Source organism: Corvus kubaryi, unplaced genomic scaffold, assembly GCF_017639235.1.
Source record: "Corvus kubaryi isolate FWS band 111438036 unplaced genomic scaffold, C.kubaryi_AGA036_p1.0 37391, whole genome shotgun sequence".
NCBI lineage: Eukaryota > Metazoa > Chordata > Aves > Passeriformes > Corvidae > Corvus > Corvus kubaryi.
The window spans coordinates 3457187-3478163 of NW_024581130.1; the positions used below are offsets into that span (position 1 = coordinate 3457187).

At 41.0% G+C, this 20977-nt stretch overlaps 1 protein-coding gene across 7 annotated transcripts in view; it reads right to left on the reverse strand.

The window, feature by feature from the left end:
• ROBO1 (roundabout guidance receptor 1) overlaps positions 1-20977 on the reverse strand; it is a 699448-nt gene that overhangs the window by 493351 nt on the left and 185120 nt on the right. For 2 of the 7 annotated variants that reach the window (XM_042037873.1, XM_042037868.1), the window contains exon 1: positions 4784-5236. The exons of 1 other annotated variant lie outside the window; for it this stretch is intronic. In XM_042037873.1, the coding sequence (XP_041893807.1) occupies positions 4784-4892 (109 nt within the window). In that variant the 5' untranslated portion in view covers positions 4893-5236. Of the gene's footprint in view, positions 1-4783; positions 5242-20977 lie in introns of those variants that run through there. 4 more of the 7 variants (XM_042037877.1, XM_042037876.1, XM_042037871.1 and 1 more) reach the window with 4 other exon arrangements.

Sequence of the window (20977 nt, forward strand, 5' to 3'; positions counted from 1 at the left end):
ATTTGCTGTTCTGTTTAAAGCTTCCAAAGAAGCCTCTAGTGCAAAATGATAATATTAATATGCAAACACGCAGTTAAATTATTTGGTACATGATAGGGTTAAATACTGTAATAAAGAGCAAATTTGAACATCAAAGACCACTCTAGCTGTCCAAGAAGAACAAATGTTTTACTCTCTTCTGTAAGATAAGGAACTTGCTGGTTTCCTTAAAAGAACACCTATTTTTAGCAATATATCTTACAATTTTTTTCATCAAATCAAGATAATTTGTCTTGGCATAGAAATTAATCTCCTGTTGGTGATGTGCTTCCAGCAGGTATTTGTCTGGGAATCCCAGCAGTCACTGGCACGTGGAGAGATGGGCACACAGGCAGTGATGTCCCTGGGCAGTGTCACCTGAGACCTCCTAATCTGTTTCAGTACTGGCTTGATCCTTTTCTTTACAAGCACATTTTTACTTGAGGCAGCAACGTTACTGTTAAATCTGCTTTTTGTTTTAAAGGATCCAAACAGGTAAAGCCACATGTTGGAATCCTTTTCCGCTTTACCAAAACTTTTTGAAAGATATATTTATTTGACAGTTAAGTATAAACCACGGAATAACTTGCAATATTTAATCCAAATGCACTTCAACTTGTCTAAATCACACTGAGTCTGAGGAAACTTGGAAAGAAACAGCTAGATTTTGCTTTATGACAATTTTAGGACCGTGTTGCTTTTTCCATAGAGGACAGGTAGAAATTATGAGTACCAAATACCATAAGAAATTCACAACCTATCAACCAATCAATGAACAGCAGTATGACACATTTAGCAAAAAAAAAAAGTTAACAATTTCAGCATATTCTGTCTACCTGGGAAACACAGGACTGAGACTCACTGAGTAATGACTGATATGCTGCTGACAGGCTTTTAGCACCAACACAGAACATAGCTGAAGCTTTTAACAGAGTAAAGTAGATCTTTATGTGCCCACACGTACATATGTATGTATCTATATATATATATCTATATATATCTATTTCAACAGACAAAGAATCAGCAAGAACAGGTTTCATTCTTCTTTACCAGTGATATATTCGTGGCATTCCTAATAATAATAATAATGGTTAAACAATGACAACAATATTTGTTATTTCTAGTGCCAACTACAGTAAATAAGCCAATTATGCTGATCCTAAGTTCTTTGCCTGAAATGCAAAATGAATTGAACAATAGAAAGAATAGTTCTAATGCCTTGCATAATCTAAAAATGTCATAACTCTGTTTCTACCAGAAATATGAAAGACACATATCTGCTGCAGCTGTTCACTCTGGGACAACTTTAAAGTCTGACCCTTACATATGACATCCAAAACCTGCTCAGAAATTTATGATTTTATTCCCTATAAAATGAAAAAGAATTTATTCACAGATTAAGAAATTTTGATTCAGTTTTCCTAAAAAGGAAGATTACACATAGTACAGGCAAAAATATGCAAAGTTATAAATGTCAGAAAATATGCTTGTACAGTCTTCAGTGTAAACATTATATGCAGTATATAGCAGTTAATAATAACCAAGGTATTGCTCTGTAATTCCATTTTCTGAGAGATAGTAGGACAGTCTTAATACATTGCCATTTTGGTATCAAACAATGAAATTTCTTTGTATAATTTCCGGTGATCATAGGCATGTAAATCATAAAGTAAAGGCATTCAAACAATAATTGTTGGATTTCTTAAACATGAAGTGAATACAAAAAAAGTAACAACATGTCAGAAGACATGTTAATGCACTGAATAAGCAATTAAGCAGTGTTATCTTTTATATATTTAAATAGTTTAATATTGCCTCCAAGATATGTGCTGTTCCCCCTTGTCCCCAACCCTACCCAAACACTGTTATAATGGAAAGTACAGATTCATATGGGAATAAATCCCCTTATTTTCCTTCTACACTATTTTTTGTTGCAGTTCTACTTGTCAGAAATCATAATTTCTTTCCATTCTCATGACTTCACTCATTTGAGCTGCGATGGAGCAGAACCAGGCTACAGATTTCCCAGTCCCAAGATCCCCTATGGAAAAGTAAAGAACAAAACTTCATCTGATGAGGTGTAAGCTCAGATAAAGCAAATGCCAGCCAAAAAAATGAAGTTTTGTTGTAGTCCTTGCTGGACCTTGAGAAGAATGACTAAAATTGGATCATGACAGTTTTTCTGGAAAACTTCTTATGCCCCTTAATATACCATGATCTTTTTTGAAGAAGCATCACAGAGAACCTAAAGAACTGCAAAGTTATTCCGTCTTCTAAAAGATCGCTTGAAGCAAAAATATTTCAAAATCTCTCTATATTGTAAATACAGAATGCTTTTAAAGCATTGCTAAACTGCTGCATCTGAATGCTTTAGTGAAAATTTGTTGAATTTTTGCAGAAACCAGCAATATCCCCTTTCATTTAATGTCATATTTTTTGGTTTTGATTATGGAATTTAAGTGCAACCCAATTAAATAGAAACACATATTACACAATCACAAGCCTTTTCAGAATATTTTTCCATTAGAATTTTAACTATGATGTGCAAAAATGAACCAGCAAGAGAACATCTTCAAGTACTTTGTCAGCCAAGAGGCAAATATGCAGCATTAATAGCAATCAACAAGTAATCCATCAACTATAATTACACAACATTTTCTGTCTCAGAAATGGGCTCTCTACTGCTCAGAGTATCCAGCTCTGCATGATATCTGCATCCCACTACTAGAGAAATTTTGACATCATGAATAGCAAAGACAAATAGTGTACAATGAGTGGCAGTCCTGTAAAATCTCTCTTGTTCTTAGTGAGACTGCTGCTAGAATTTAAATAAAAGAAACACTAAAGTCTACTCTAAACATCTTAATCAAGGAGAGCTGATTCAGGTTAATAACTTTTAACATGTTCAACAACTGATCTCTCTAAGGACTTAAGTAACACAATATCAAGGCACTATAACAACTAATTTGCAACCTATTTTTCCTTTAACCAAATATTAGCAATGTGCTAATGTGCTGGCTTGAGAGCACCCTGTTCTGAGAGAAGAAAGCAAGTAATTTGAATCAATAAGGTCTAATAGCTAATACAGGTGACATGATTAGTTACAAAACAATTTCTAAACAGGGGGTGGTCTTAAATTTCTGAATGTTTCCATAATTTACCTATCATGGCTAAATGCTATCCCAAGCTGATTAACTTTATTAATGCTTTTGTGAGACATTAATATCTATATCACCATCTATTTCAATTCTTCATAGAGAAAACATCAGAACGACTGCTCAGAATTGGAAATTTTCAAATATTTGAAAGCCAATTGATCAAAACTGAATATGCAGTATTTTTACCCTGGGAACTGGCTTTTTTCATAAAAGATGCAGAATTCACACAGATAATTTTAGATGACCTTTTTACTGAGCCAGAAACATACTGTTGAAAAATTTCAATCAACATATTTCAGTTGTGCCTCAGTTTCCACGACCATTAAATTAAAGCGCTCTTTTATTCATAATTAGTTCATATGTTCAAATATTTATAAACTGTAGGCTGCTTTTTTTGTGTGTCACTTATGCACACATTCATGCCCTGGTAGTTTGGGCAGTGTGTGCTTTAGATGTAAAGTACCTGTAACTGGACAAGGCAGTTCTCAGTTCCACTGAGTCCATCATGTCTTTCCTTAATGCTACTGATAAGGGGACTGTGAGAAGCAGCAGATTTATTGATATGTATGTTTGTACTTCAGGAAAAAAATATTGCTCAAGCTGCAGATCAGCTTCCAGATAACAGGACTGACAAAATAATACTTATTCCAAGGATACCAACAGCCACCCCTCCAAGTTCTGGTTATTTTAAGGACTTTCATCACATAGGTTTTCCAAGCAACCACATCACATTTAGCTGAATTAAACAGAAAACCTTCATTCCATTTTCAATACTCCTTCTCTTTTTTTAGTAATCTAAGTGTTTCTAAATAAAACCCCAAACAAACCCCAAACAAAACCACAGCAAAAAATTTACAGGCATAATGATAATATTATGCTGCCCATCATGGGCATTTTTGTTTATAAATAGCTGGACAGGAATAAGAAATAATGTCAGCGAGAACTGAGTTGCCCTTTAAATAGAAATAATCATCTGGTTATTTCAGTCAAGCAGCTGTGTATGCAGTAGGAAGTCTCACTCCCAAATATTATGATGACTCATCTACTTTCCTTTTCTAATAGTAAATGCTCTTTTCTCTTTTTAAGTGCAGCATTGATAAACCCTTCACAAGCTGCAATTCTACCTTACATCCCCTTATCTAAATCTGCAGATTTTAAAGTGCAGTTATGCATTTATATCCATAAAATTATCTACTATAATCACTGGGGTTACAAGGTTCTTTCACACAAACTGCAGACCTGTGAGATTTGCTGCCTTTATCAAAGCTAACATCTGAAATAGCATGCAAAATGCTAAGACTACAAATAGAAAAGGTACAGCCTGGACATCTCCCAAGTCCCTGGAAGGAGAGGAGTTAATCAGCACAGGCTGATTAATCGGAGAGCTTGCAGTGAGACACAGGACTGTACTGCAGATGTGTGGAGCACACTGAAGGTGTGGCCCGTGCTTTCCACATGCATATTTAAATACTTAAATTACATGGCCTTAAGGCTGCTATTAGAGAACAACCTCACGGAGAGGAAGAATTATACAGCGAAATGAGGCCTAACACATTTCTTCAAATAGAGAGCTGAGAAGAAGAGAAGGAAAAGCCCGGGTTACTCACGATTCTTTTCACCTCTCCACCTTGACCCCGCTTTTATTCTAGGCGCGACGTCCACGGCAGCAGTTATGTCTATTAGCCCAAGCAGCAGCAGCAGTGACAGCACAGCCATGCCAGGTAACAAAAAAAAAAAAAATCACCTCTACCTGGAGTACTGCTAGAGATGAATTAGAGAAGACTTTCCTTAGTAATAAACAATTGGAGCTAACAGCACTTACTCAGCAGAGGCAGAGCGAGATGTAAAATACTATTCCTACTAGAAATGTTTATTAAAAATTTCCATTGCATCGCTTATTTCCTTTATCCAGGGAACGCAAAAACAGAAGAGTTGTAAAGGTTTCCCCTAACTAGGAGCCTCTGGCACTCAGACGCAGGAGAAGATGCAGTGGCAGCTTTCTCTGGTCCCTCAGAAGCCACCGGCTCCTCACCTGCCTCTGCCACCTCTCAGCCCTTCCCAGTGTTTATCAACATTCCCCACAGCACCCTAGCAGGGGACACAGCCAGGCTGAAAACTGAGTTTTTTCTCCCTCACTTCCATATTTCACTGCAGTTTCACAGAGCTGATGACACGGAACATTTTAATGTTGACACTCAAATCTCATTACGTTTATCAATGGGCACAGTTTGTCAAGCTTCCCCCCCTTACACACAGAGGGGGGCAAAGGCAAAAAATAACATATCCAAGACAAAAAATAAATGCTTAAAAAAGAAACTTTTTTTCTAAGCTGTGCAGTAACTCTGTCTCTTATTCAGCACAAGTATCTTCTATTTCTAGGGGAAATAACACAAACAATGCCACCTCCCACACAGGTTTCTGTCAGCAGATGCTGCAAAAATGGAGCAGTTCATCGGCGGTAAGAGAAGCTCTGAGAAATTGTGTATAGGATCTGTGTTATCTAACAAACCTTCCCCCAGCAGCCCAGCAGCCTCGGGGCACCCAGCACCCAGTGCAAGCAGATTCCAGCGCTTGCAGCAGCGCTGTTGGCAGAGATTTAACCCTGGATCTGTCAGTACCAGGGAGCCAGATCACGAACTTCCCCGTGGTCATTGAAACAGTCTCAAGGAAAAGCTGGAACACAAATTATCTTCTACCCCTTTCACCACAATCATGAAATCATTCCACACAACTCGTGAAGACCCAGAAAAGCTTCATCCTGAGAGATCCTGAAAATCACTATAAGAAGACCAGAGGGCTTTCCGTTCATGGTGACATAGGGCTTTAGTCTGCACAAAGTCTATATTTATATCCAATAAAAGTAAATGCAAAATTTCTAGTTCTTTAGCACCATAAGCATCAGACTCAGGAATACTTAAAATTGTTACTTATACAGTGAAACTTACTTTCTTCAGAGAACAGCAATGAAATAGCATTCTCCAAGCTGATCTTCTGCCTCACACATTGCATGTTGTCTGTTGTGTATGGATATAACCGAGCTGCAGAATTGAGGGCTTTTTTTGAATAAAGTACTGGAGTAAATTTCTAGATACAATTTCAATTACCAGGAAAGGGGAGACAAAGTAAGTTATTTCCATTTTAATAATGCATCTATTAACTTATAATGTTCACAAACACTGTTCTTTTTGAAATTTGAACTCAAAATGCTTAGTTCAATTGAAATACCACACAACAAGCAGTTAAGAGGTAACCACCTGAAGACACTAATTTCTATACATCCTCATGTCAGTGATGGGAACTTTCCAAAAGAGGGCAGTAAGAATTTTATCACCGAGAGCTGGTAGACCTCAAATGATCACAAGAAAGTTTCAATGGTTATTAAAGTAGTTATCCACAAACTCTTTAAAAAAGATGCTCTTTTTCTTTGGACTAGTTGGAGAAAATAGGAAGACAGATATGCCCTTATTTCAATTTGGGCGAGCTTCATTCCATACCAAAAGCAAAGTATTTATGGCATAGGATATAAAGAACCTGTGATCTGCCAAATCTCCTGCATGTTACATATTATAAGCAGCCTTCAGTTTTGCTCTGACCCCAGCACCACTGGTGGCTGTTCCCTCTGGAGAGATGACCAGAAGGGGGTGATTTCCACATATGGACCCAGTACTGGGGGAGTCAACACATCCTTGTCTCAGCAGGATTTCCCAATGAAAAATTTTGGGTTTTTTGTGGTAATTTTATTTGACAGGAGTCACATCTATGGACTGAAAAACAATTGAGCATCACTCCTATACATGCTGTTGGGCCTTTGCTCCACAGCAAAAATAACTCCTGTGGTAACATATAGTGTGAAAAGAAATGGTTGGGGGGGTTCAGATTGTGTTTTTTTAAAACACTTTCTAAGTGCACATTTTTCACGATGTGAACTCGTGCCAGTTCAGTCCATAGTCACTCTCTAAACATGAGTCACCATGTTGCTGGTTATGTAAGACACCTGAATGTACCCAATTGTTCACTGCACCAAAATACAGCAAAGGAAAAAAAACCCTCAGGTAATATAAGGCAGCCCTTTGGGAGCACATGAGCAGTAATGCAGAATGGTGTAGTTAATTGTGAACGCAGAAAAATTGACTTTTCAAAGGACAGCTGCAGTTTTGAGCACCGAAACCGAAAGGCTTTGCAATCTCACAGCTGATAGTGAACTGTTTGAAGGACAGAGGATAAAGCTTTTCAAAGAAAAAAGAAAAGCCAAAGCAAAGTATGAAATTCCAGAACGAAAAAAAATTAATCTGAGCTGAAAATTCAAGCTGCCTCCTAGAAGAATCCCCTGCCTTGTAGTTAGTACTTGTTATCCTTTATCTGGTCCCAGATCCAAACTTCACTGAGCCTTGTGCTGGGCAAAAGTAAACTGGTGCATCAAATTTGTATTTTGGCAGATGTTGGCTGAGCTCTCAAGCCACACAGTTGTTTTGTCTAACAGGGAATCCTACGTTACAGTGGGAAATCCTACACAGAGTTAATGGAAAATTTCAGAACTGTAGGCCAGATGGCTTTTTATCTTACAAGATTAATGGAAGGGTACTTTTATGGACACAAACACTTGCATGGACAATTTTGCACAGGTTGCCGCCATTTATCCTGTCACAGCAGAAGGAGCTGCTGCCTTCAGAAAAGCTGCTCCATACCCTGAGGAGTGTGAAGGGATGCCCAAAGCAGTATCTCATGAGTGACCATTTTCATTCGCACAAAGAAATGCAGACAGGGAAAAGTCGTCACCAAAAGAGCTTTTCTATCACTCTGTCTAACACAGTGCCTCATGCACCGGTTAGCAGGGCAGTGGGCAATTACTGCCATCAAAGAAATGCCAGTCCACTTCCTTCCCCACTGGAGTAATAGCAAGTAAAACCAAACCAATTAAGCATTCAGAAGTGTGAAGCCAAATAAAAGGTGGCCTGCTCCTACATGATTCAGTATTTTATAGCTCATTTAACTACTTTCAGTTTCTGCTGTATAATTTCTGTTCATGTGAGTTCCTCAGCTATTTGAAGGCTTATTCAAAAGCAATATAATTAATTCTGGAATTAGCCATGTGGACAAATTTTTCAGAGATGCAGTGGACCACTTGAAGATGTTGCACCAAGACTTGATGCCTTCCTGATTTATATGCTACAGTTCAGTCAAAAGGACCTGAAGATAAAATTACATAATGAATTCATGGTCTGTGTTACGCTAGTTCTATCTATCTTCTATCTTTAATACACTCATTCTCTCAAATGATGTGTATTAAATGTTCAGATGTATTTAATTTCTTTTCTCCTCAGCTTTCATTATGTCCGAGACTTTTAATTTCTGGTTTAGTGTGCCACAGATAAAAGTCACTCGCAATTTACTGCACAGATCTTTCCTTGGATCAAGTAGCTTCCACAGAGCTTTTTATCCATAATAGGCAGAACTTTCTTTCTAAAGTTCTCTCTCCCTTCGTTAGAGACTTCACCTTCTTTTAACTGGTAGCAGAGCTCTACAGCATCTTGGCATGGGCTTCCAGGAAGAGTTTGAAACAACTTTCATCTGCATTCATTCACAAAGATATGATCAAAGCTACAGTCTCTCTCCCTGGAAGAGCAGCTATCCTTTGAACATCAGTTCCTCTTATGCACAGAGGTTCTTCTCCACTCCTCAAAGCCAAAGCCACTTCCTTGCACAGGGACGTCTCTGTCGCTTCTGAAGAACCTACCACTGACTATGTTGGAAACTGATGACCTGGGAAAGCTTTTTTTGCCACAGAAGTCAGGTGCTGGTTTAGGGCTAAGGAGGACAGACTGACAAGGAAGACCCTGGCTAGGCACCATGCCGTGGGCTCATGAGTCATCCTCTCCTCAAAGTCACACCAAGGACTGCCTCAACCTGTGAGTAAGGGCAGCTCTTGCTCCCTCCCCTTCTTATCATGCAGGGTAATGAGCTGCCCTTTCAAGTCCTTGATTCTAAGGCATCTTTATCAAATTTGCAAAACAAAGCAGGTCTCTATTTCTGCAGTATGAGCTCTACTTAAATAGCTGCCACATACAGTTCTTACACTGCCTTTGATGCACTTCTGCAACAGCCTCCCCTTTTAAAAGAAAAACTCAATCCGGGCGCCCTCAGGGAGCCTCTGTGAGGCAGCCATACAGAGACTTTGGGGCATGACAGGACAACAGTCACAGAACTCATTAAAGCTAAACATTACCCAAGTTTTATTTTACAAGCTTTATAACTCTAAAAACTCCAGGGAGATCAACTCAGATGCAGAAATGTTTGCCATGAAAACACTGTAGTGCTGTGAAGTGAAGGACGCACACACATAATTCAGCAGTGTGTGTGTGGAACAGACCCACACACCATTGTACCCCTGCAGTCTTGGGGAAACACTCAAGTTCCCAGACCAGCTTGGTGAAATTTTTTGTGGTTCTGATTGTAATACAGATCTAATTAATATATTAATGGAACAAAGATCCTGAATCTGACTGGGTTTTTTAACCTTTCAAATGCATAAAATTGAAATAACTTGCCAAATTCACCATTCTAACATACCCGTTATTTTTTTCTGTTTAATTATAGAACAGCAACAGTGCACTCAGCACTGTATAATCATATAAACTAACATTACCTCTCCTCTAAAGACTTCATGGTCCAGCACGACCGAGTCTTAAAAGTCATCACTTCTCTGAGGGCATATGTTTGTTCCACTTTGCCTGCAGCTGGTGCATGGTAAGGGATGTGGTACACCCACTCAGTGCCATGTTCTCTAGCCCAGGTGTTCTTGAAATGAGTCCCATTGTCAGACTCGATTCTCTCAGGGGTGCCATGCCTCCAAAGGATTTGCTTTTCAAGGCCCAGGATGGTGTTCCGGGCTGTATCATGAGGCACAGGGTAGGTCTTCAGCCATCCAGTGGTGGCTTCTACCATTGTGAGCACACAGCGCTTGCCTTGGCGGGTTTGAGGCAGTGTGATGTAATCAATCTGCCAGGCCTCCCCATCCTTGTATTTGGACCATTGCCCACCATACCACAGAGGCTTCACCCGCTTGGCCTGCTTGATCGCAGCGCATGTCTCACAATCATGGATAACCTGGGAGATACTGTCCATGGTTAGATCCACCCCTCAGTCTCGTGCCCACTTATAGGCGGCATCTCTGCCCTGATGGCCTGAGGCATCATGGGCCCATCGAGCTAGGAGCAACTCTCCCTTGTGCTGCCAATCCAAATCTATCTGGGACACCTCTATCTTCACAGCCTGATCAACTCGTTTGTTGTTTCAGTGTTCCTCATCAGCCCGACTCTTAGGGACGTGAGCATCTACATGATGGACCTTCACAGGTAGCTTCTCTACCCGAGTGGCAATGTCTTTCCACTCCTCAGCAGCCCAGATTGGTTTTCCCTAACGCTGCCAGTTGGCCTTTTTCCACCCTTCCAGCCACCCCCACAGAGCATTGCCTACCATCTACAAATCGGTGTAGAGTTTTGGCCACTTCTCTCTCTCAGCAATGTCTAGAGCCAACTGGATGCCTTTGAGTTCAGCAAGTTGGCTTGATCCACCTTCTCCTTCAGTAGCTGCTGTGACCTGTCGTATGGGGCTCCATACGGCTGCTTTCCACTTTCGTTTCATCCCTACGATGTGACAAGAACCATCGGTGAAAAGAGCATAGCGTGTTTCTTCTGATGGCAGTTGGTTGTACGGTGGAGCTTCCTCAGCGCGTGTCACTTGTTCTTGTTCCTCTTCATCAGTGAGACCAAAGCTTCCACCTTCAGGCCAATTAGTGATTATTTCTAAGATCCCAGGGCAATTCGGGCTTCCAATACAGGTGTGTTGTGTTATGAGGGCAATCCACTTGCTCCATGTGGCATTGGTGGCAGTGGTAGAGGGAACCTTTGCTTTGAACATCCACCCCAGCACCGGTAGTTGGGGTGCCAGGAGGAGTTGTGCTTCACTGCCAATGACCTCTGAGGCTGTTTGGATTCCTTCATAGGCGGCCAAGATTTCATTCTCTGTGGGAGTGTAGTTGGCTTCAGACCCTCTGTAGCTTCTGCTCCAGAATCCCAGTGGTCGGCCACGAGTCTCACCAGGCACCTTCTGCCAGAGGCTCCAGGACAGACCATTGCTCCCGGCTGCAGAGTAGAGCACGTTCTTCACCTCTGGTCCTGTCCTGACTGGGCCAAGGGCTACCACATGAGTGATTTCCTGTTTGATCTGGGTGAAGGCTTGCTGCTGTTCAGGGCTCCAGTAGAAATCGTTTTTCTTATGGGTAACCAGATAGAGAGGACTCACAATTTGACTATATTCAGGAATGTGCATCCTCCAGAAGCCTATGGCACCTAGGAAAGCTTGTGTTTCTTTTTTGTTGGTCAGTGGAGATATCGTGATGATTTTACTGATGACCTCAGTGGGAATCTGACATCGTCTGTCTTGCCACTTCACCCCCAGGAACTGGATCTCTCGGGCAGGTCCCTTGGCTTTGTTCTTGATGGCAAAGCCAGCTTTCAGGAGAATCTGGATGATCTTCTCTCCTTTCCCAAATACCTCTGATGCCGTGTTCCCCCACACAATGATGTCATCAATGTACTGCAGATGTTCTGGAGCCTCACCCTTTTCTAGTGCAGTCTGGATTAGTCCATGACAAATGGTGGGACTGTGCTTCCACCCCTGGGGCAGTCGGTTCCAGGGGTACTGCACACCCCTCCAGGTGAAGGCAAACTGAGGCCTGCACTCTGCTGCCAGAGGAATGGAGAAAAACGCATTTGCAATGTCAACGGTGGTGCGCCATTTTGCTGCTTTGGACTCCAGCTTGTACTGGAGTTCCAACATGTCCGGCACAGCAGCGCTCAATGGTGGAGTCACTTCATTCAAGCCACTGTAGTCCACTGTCAATCTCCATTCCCCTTCAGACTTGCCTACAGACCAGATGGAGCTGTTGAGGGGTGAGTGGGCCTTGATGACCACCCCTTGGCTCTCCAGCTCACGAATGATCATATGGATCACAGCATCTCTATTTGTCCAGTACTGCTGGCGATGCACTGTTGAGGTGGCATTGGCACTCGCTCTTTCACCTTCAGGAGCCCGACTGCAGAAGGATTTTTGGTCAGCCCAGGCAAGGTGTTCAATTGCCTAATGCCCTCTGTCTCCACAGCAGCTATTCCGAAGGCCCACCTGAGTCCTTTCAGGTCTTTGAAATACCTGCTATGGAGGAAGTCTATGCCCAGAATACACGGGGCCTCTGGGCCAGTCACAATAGGATGTTTCTTCCATTCTTGTCCAGTTAGGCTCATGTCGGCTTCAAACAGTGTCAACTGCTGCGATCCCCCTGTCACTCCAGAAATAGAAACCGGTCCTGCCCCCACGTGTCTTGATGAAATCAAGATGAACTGCATGTCCGGGTCAACCAAGGCTTCATGTTTCTGTGGTTCTGATGTGCCAGGCCATCAAACCCACACTGTCCAAAAGACGCAATTTTTCCTGGCCTCTACCTGGCTAGAGGCAGGGTCCCTCTAGTCCTGGTTATGATTTGAAGCTCTAGCTACTTCCCTTCTGGTGGAGCTCCCTCTCTCAGCATTACCATCCTTCAATTCACGCACCTGTGCTCCCAGGACAGAAGTTGGTTTTCCATCCCACCTTCTCATGTCTTCCCCACTGTCACACAGGAAGAACCACAGCTCAGCTCGTGGGGTGTACCCTCTCTCCCTAGCCATGGGATGTCTGCTTCTGGTAACAGGGTCTCTGGCCTGCACTGATGCGATTTGGAGAAGGCCCTCTTTCAGCTCCTTCCCGAGTTTCTGATGACTCTTGTCCATCCTATCTTCCATCTTCTGTATGGTCTCTGACAGACTCTTTTCCACAGCAGCGATTCTTGCTTCTGTTGGGCCGTGCACAGCGTCTGCATATGCCCGGAGCCTCCTCACCATAGAACTCACTGTCTCATCCCCGTCATTCCACGTCATCATTGCTAAAGCAGGGGCGTATTCTGGTGGCGCGTGTTCAGCAAGTTTCAGCCACATCACCGGTGTACATTTTACCATGTCAGGGCTCCTAATTGCTTGGTCATCTGAGAATATGATCTCTATCACTGCCAGTTCTCTCAGGCATTGAATCCCTTGTTCCATGGTGTTCCAGGGGTTTAGCTGCAGCTGGAGATCTTCCCAGCACAGGTATCTTTCCTTCACACTTTTTAAGAGCCGTGTCCAGAGACTGAGCGCTTCAGGATCCCTTGTCATCCCTTGGTCAATATTTCAATCACGTGACAGGGATCCCAAATGCCTCCCTTCAGTGCCATCCAGAATTGTACCATTGCCTGTAGCATCCCAGATTCAGACCATCTTAATATAGTTTCATCAGGCCATTGGGTGTAATCTTTCCTCAGGTTATGAAGGCTCTCTATGGACGGGGACTCAGTAATGATTTTGGGTTCCAATTCCTCTGCTGGCTGTGAAGGTCCTGGCTGCCCTTCATTATCCACTGGGCGAATGGATTTGGCTTTGTGTTTCTTTCTCTGGACAGGGGCAATTGTTATTGGTTTAGGCTCCCCATCTTCTTTAGCTGCAGCTGGAGTGATTGGGGTGTATGCTGGCTTATTCTCCTGCTCCTCTGGTTGTATCTTCTGCCCTACAGTATCTAGCAGCGTGTGGTAAGCATTAGCCAGGACCCAGCACATGGCAATGAGCTTTTTCTTTTCATCCACACTGTTATTGCAGTTTTCCTTCAGATACTTCCCCACCTCAGCTGGATTCTGAATTTGTTCAGGGGGGAAGTTCCAGGTTACTGGATCAGAAAACTGCTTCAGGGTCTGGCCTATGTCCTCCCATACCCCACACCACTTAGGATTTTCTATAACTGGGGCAGGTGTCTGGGCAACCCCTCTGGAAATCTCAGCCCTTATTTTAGACAAGCTGGAGACCATATAGAGAAACCCTGCTAGATAACATAATAAGAAAATGATATCTTAAATATCCAGGGAAAACTGGACACTTTCAAAAGGTGACGTGCCAGATTTGAAGGGGAAGAAGGAGATGACAGGCTGGGAATTATCATCCCCTGCTTTTCCCCTAACAAACTGGGTGTAATTACTAACACATTCCAAAAGGAAACTACCAAGGCCAGAATGGAAGAACAACATGACATACACCTTCTCAACGGTTTCCATCATGTCAGCCAAACTTCTAGAGATCACTAGCACCAGGCATATCAAAATGGCAGTCCTGATTCTTATTCCTGACTTATAAAAAGTGTAAGCCAGGGACCCGACTGCCCATAGCTGTGGATGTGTACTTATGGTTAGGTTCCACAGAAGAATTATTAAATCAAACAGCACGGTCTTACTGCTATACCTCAATATGAAGTGCTTCAAACCAAAATGTTGGGGTTTTTTTCCACTTTCACGTTCCCCTTATGTCTCAGTTTTGGAGACAAAACTTCAGGAGGAAAAGGCCTCCTCTTTTCCTCCACCAATAAGACAAGTGGGTCACAAGAAGTGAAAGTGGGAAAAAGAAACCAAACTGTTTATTAACACACAAACAAAACAGGGTAGAACAGGATTTAAAAAAACCCTCAAAATACAACAAATTCACAGAGAGGGAACAGACTGTGGGCTCGGACCAGCCGGGGCCACCCCGCAGGCCTGCCAGGGCCACCTCCGCAGGCTCCCCGGACCAGTGAGAAGGGAAGGGAGGCAGTGAGGCAAGGGGAAGGAAGGGGAAAAAAAACAAAAAAAAAACCCAACAGAACCTTTTTCCAGCTAGCTGGAACACAAAGGAGACCCAGAAAAGCAGCACAGTGCTCCCAGCGCACTCCCTCCCGAGTCCCGCTGAGCCCCTGGAGCCCTTGGGCTGAGCCGTTCAACGCCCCCTCGGGTCCGTGGCTCCGGCCCCGCCCCCGGGTCCATCGTAAAGGCACAGCATCCCTGGGCGTTGACCGGACAGTTAAGGAATAAAGCGGCTTCATAACATCACCCCAGGACAAGAGATGATCTGTTTTTTTGAGGGAAAACGTATCTTTTTCTTACCCATGTACCTTATCAATTTGCCATCTATTCTCACGCCTTCAAGGTAACACAGATTTTGATTTTTATTTTTTTTCAGAGACTTCAATTTTCCTGGATTTATTTTTTCCATGTGGCTGCAGAAGAGTAGGCACTACAGAAAGCCTGTAAAGTTAAGTCAGGAGCTACTATGACTTTTACAAGAAATTCCCCATTACAGGCCTAGCTAGTAGGAGAAAAGCAAGAATAAGATTTTGGTTTTCTTCTTATTTCATAACACATTATTTTTTCTCTTTGTTTGTAAAAGATGACTTAAGTACTTCAGGAAGTAAATTCAAAAAAAAAAAAAAAGGCAAACTGATCTAGGAACACATAATAAAGAACATATTTTTTTTCTTGTTAAAAATGCAGAGTGAGTTCCTACGAGATATCTCTAAGCTTGCTCTTGGGCAAAGGAATCATCCTTCCTAAACAAGCTAGACAAGTCAGACATTGTAACTGGATAAAGCCTAATGAGAGAACATCTCTTAAAGGCTGCTGTTCAAGCTGGAGGTGGCACCTTGTCCTTCATACCAGGAGAGTTTATGCATTTACAGTCACTACTGGGAAAAAATAAAAAAAAAATTAAGTGAAATAGCCAAAAAGCTAAGGACCAGAAGAGCAGGGCACTCCAACCCCAGCTGACCCAGGGTACCTGAGCGATGCTGATGCTACTACAGCCTAGCAAGTCTCCTTCTTGCACCACCTCCCCCTACAGCACAAATTGCTTTTGAACAAGAGAACTAATTCTTCTTTAAAAGCAGAAAGTACCAGCAGACTCTGGATCCCAATACACCATCAGTGAAGGAAGCACGGCTTTCATGAAAGCATCACATCTCAATATGCCTTCTTAGCCCTGGCACTAAATCAGCAAAACCCCTGAGCGCATCTCAAGTGTTCTCAGGACCCTCAACCACAGCACTTCAGGCTTTTAAAGACTCTCTGTCTCCTACTGCTGTGATCCCACACCAGCAGCCAGAGCGTGCCTTCTTCTAATGATTATTTAGCATTTTTATGTGTGACTGCACAACTAACAGTTCTTCACAGTTCTATGTGAACTGATACTTCAACACAGCCAGTGTTTTATGTCAGCATAAATGAGAAGCTGTATGAGACTACCGCAAGAATGCTTCCCAGATCATGTTGATAGTAAAATTTTATAAGATAATGTTGGCGATTTTAACATCAAACTTATGGATTAAATATATCCCAAACACATTTAATGTATTCAAGTCATTTATCATTATCTGTTCTAACAAACTGGCACTATTTATCCTATTAATTCAGGCAAATGCAGGACTGTTTACTGAGTGGTGGAGAATTATAAGGATATGTTCAGACAAAAATAAACACAAGAAACTAAAGTGAATATTGTTTAATGTAAAAATGTGCCATCCTACTCAGCTCTCAAAATAAACTGCTAAACTGTTGTCGGCCTTCTGGTTTTCAAAAAAACTGATTGTTAGGCTAATCTGTCAGGCCTGATTTGCATTTCTATATTTACTTTTTCTCACACATTTAAAATATAATCTTAGTGGGTTTCAGGGAAACATTCAGAGAAGACCTGGACATTTTATGATTGCGAGATCAAATACACAGGTTGTTGCATTTTTTCTTCTTATTTATGCTTCTAAAACGTCTTTCCTTTTTTCTAATGGGTCTTTACTGAAGTCTTATTTTCCTTTCCACTGAGCTCTGACTCTCTCCATACTCCATCTCAGTGTACTACTCCCTTTTTTTCCAGCTTATCATTCCTCATCTCCTTCTATCTGTACCTCCAGTTAACCATGCCCTGTTTGGCCGTGAGGAACTGCCTGGAAGAGGTTCAAAGGAAAAGGTAGTTGAGCTGAGAACTGTGCCAACAAGAGTGAGTAACTGATGATGAGAAACCCAGGCGAGTGTGGCATTGTCTCAGCAGGTGATTTTGAGTACATAACATGAGATAAACAAGTATTTTTTAAACTGGCCCTGTGCTACAGTTCAGCTCAAAAACCTAGAAGCTGGAGCCAGCCTGCCAAGTGCATAAACCTCCATGAAGTTTATCCCAGAAGATGGAAATATTCCTGGTATTCACCCTGTTCATTTTAGAAAAGAAATTGCTTTCTACACATGCTTGCTGAAGAGGGCGTGATGTGGGAATACAAAATCAGCTAATTTTTCCTAGGGTGGGTGGCACCAGAAGCATGGGAAACTATCTTGGCAGATGGGCAGAGAAGAGGAATTATGACAAAATGCCTAAAAGCATGTACAAGAGTCTGGTTACACTTTTTCTGGTCCTGCCAACCCAAACTGCAATGCAGTGAAGACTTTACAATATCTTCATCCAAGCGTGTGAGGACATTTCCTCTGCAGTGTTTCCATACTGACCTTCAGAATAGGAATCAAGGTCAATGTCTCACAGCCTAATAAGAAAAAATTTCTGTTGAAGATCAACTTTATCAGGCAGTTGCATTGGTGTTAATGAGTCAGGGTTTTTTTTTAACTTTTTCAGTTTTCCATTTTGTCAGGGAAAACTTAATTCTCCAGTGCTGAATCTTGTTATTAGGAGACTAAGTAACGTATAATAATTTTAGCAATGACATGGCTTGTGTCCGAAATGGCGCAAACAATTCACTGACTGTAGTGGATCTATAGCAAACTGTGAGCATCTGACCTCCTCTGCTTTGATCAACGTTTTCAAAGCCTACTTGAGAAAGATGGAGGCTCTTTCCTATTAAGAGAACAATGGGAACTGGGTTTCTCTGTACCCAGAGAGAAGGCAGTAATACAATTTTCAGCAGTCAGTGGAAGTTAGTGGTCTGGCTTCTATTTGTGCCTTTGAAAATCTCCCCAGTGAGATTCTTTGGGTGAATTAGAGCTATGGGGTAATCTCCTAAATTGGAACAGAATCAATAAGCTAAATGAAAACATTTACCTCAAACTCTAATTTAAGCCCTGAGCTGATGGATTAAAAATGTCATATCTTTAATAGATGTACAGAAATAAAAGCGTCACCATTAACTGATATGTCATAACGAGCATGGGGTAAAATTACCATTTAAAACCTCATGCAAACTCTACATTCAAGTGAAATAAAACACAAACACATCCAATATGTTTTTCTATGGGTTGGGATACAGCAATAGTAGGAACACAGGCCACTGTGCCTTTTGTTTATATTTCAAACTAAAAAATACATTCTTAGCTGATTCAGGGCAACATTTTACTTTATGTTTCATGTTGTCCTACTGTACACAGACGTGTTAATGGAAATCAGCCCAAAACCAAAAGTGTGTGTTTTTAATGAGTTCCATGCTTTCTGAACTAGAAAATCACCATCATAATATATTGGAGTTTAGAGCAATGTCATAATAACTTAGACACAGGAAAATAAACATTCCTAAGTATATGAGCTACTTGAAATTAATAACCTCAGTAATAAAATCAATACTTTCCTCATAGTTCTTAGTAGTTGCTTCCAATACTGATTTTTTTTTTTTTTTTGATAAGGCACTGTAAGGCTTGCTTAACATTTGGATTACTGATATTGTTTTTATCTGTCATAAAGAGAAACATTTTTCTGGAAAAAAACATTGAAAATATGTTAAATAACCAAGGACCAACTGGAAACAACAAAGTGACCATTTTAAAGATTAAAAAACCAAAATTTGGAGACATCTAATCCTGAATAATTTTCCTTCCAAAAAAATTGAAATACCCATAAAATGCAAGTGTACCGTTAAGTAACTGGTAGAAGTTTGTTACGGGAATAAAAAATTGTACATTAAAGTGTAAGATGTGGCTTTAACAAAAACTGTGACTGTAATTACCAAATTCTCCTCTCTAGTACCAGGATTAAACATAATAAATCATGATAAAGAAAAGATGAATTTCTGAGAGGCAGGGCTATGTAACAAAATTTTTTACAGATAAGATGGATGTATTATGTATAACACAAAAATAAGTTGTAACAATCGAAACAAAATAAAAAGAACCTAACTTTATTAAGGGCAGATGAGAGAGTAATTATTATACTTTCTCATTAGATTGGAGTGATGATTATCACCTTTCAGAATTAACAGTATAAATCTCCATTTATTCAAACAAATACAACCTGAATGCGTTAAAATGGTTTCACTAACTTCAGGTGTTGCCTCCCACAGGAAAAAAAAAAAAAATCTAATTAGTCAGTCTAGTCTATTCCTCTCCTCTTCCTTTTCCTTTGTCCCTATTTTTTTGTTTTCCATGTTAGCTAAGTTAACACATTCATTTCTTACATGGGGACCAGTTGTCTGATCCATTTCACAGATCTCTGCTCTGTTGACAGCTACCCTAGGTGCATTCAGAGTTATTTTAAAGCGGAAAGATTTTAACACTACTTTCTCAAACATGACAGCTAAGACAATAGTTTAAAATTTTAAAGAGCCTGTAAAATCCTCCACTAAAAAAAACAAAGCCAAAACCAAAACACTAAAAGAAAGTTTAATCAGATTTTAAAAATATTATCAGTCACAGAAATATTGATAGCTTTTTAGATAAAAGACTAATTTTGAAGTATAAAAACCATATTGCTGCTAAGGATTAGCATAAAATCAAAGTATATTTGCCTGTGTAACATGGAAAGTTTTTGCAAAGAGTAAAAATTAACCTCTGAAACCTACTGGGCTTGCATGTAGTGCATTTTCACTGCAGTGAATAGGGAATCTGTAATCTGTAAAAAATGAAGCCTGTAAAGCCTGCAGTATGACAGCCTGCCCGTGCCTCCCTCTTGCCTTCTCAAACTGAAACATTAGCAAAAATAAAGACCAAAAGTGCCACGAAGGAGGTGAGTGAATGTAGAAGGGTGAGTGGCAGTCCTTGGGAAGGGTGGGCACCTGTGCAGGCGCCAGCCTGACACACTGGCAGGGGATGGATGCTCATACTGGAAACTGCCTGAATATGATTTTTTGTGGGGCCCTTGAAGTAGGTGAAAGCATTCCTGGCTGACTCCCACTCCACATTTCTTTCTCTCCACTGTGGATTGCTGCAATTTGGCTCAAAATGTCTAATACAAGCCCAGAGGGCTGGGTCAAAAGTTTTTTGGTAGTTTCAGACTTTATATACACTCAATGTCCATTGCCTAAATGAGTCTCAGCCTCACTGTACTAGGACACCTTTAACATTTCCACTGACTTTGGAATGAACAACTGCCTCTAAAAGTAGTGTTTTCCCCCCACCATATTCTAAGACCTATGATTAGGTTCTGCTGTGCAATGGGACTTCATGAATTTGAGTTTTAAAAAATAAAATCACCCAAAGAGAAGCCACAGTCAACTCTAATGTAAACAAACTCCACAGAAATTAAAAGCATTTGGTTCACAAACCTCAGGGCAGATTTCAATCCCACATCACTATGCCATCTGGAAAGAAGGAAAGAGGGGAGAGAAAACCCTGTAAGAACAGCACAGAGCTCTTCCCTTTGCTCATCATTGTTTTCATTCCCTCATCCTTTTTTCCTCATTTTCTCCTTCTCTCCATCCTCTACATTTCTTCACACAGCACACACTTAACTGGACAGCTAGGGCAAGTCACGTGGCAGAACTTCATATATGCCAATTCAGTTTATCTAAATAATTTATTAGGTTAACATGAAGTTCATTGGTTTATCAGACTACACATTTGGAGGATTTTTTTACATAAAGATTTGTCCTCAATTGAATTAACAAACCCATCCTCCTCACACTATCTTTGCAGGGATTCTTTAACAATTTGCTCTTTTCCTCTCTTTCAGGTCATTTTCTTG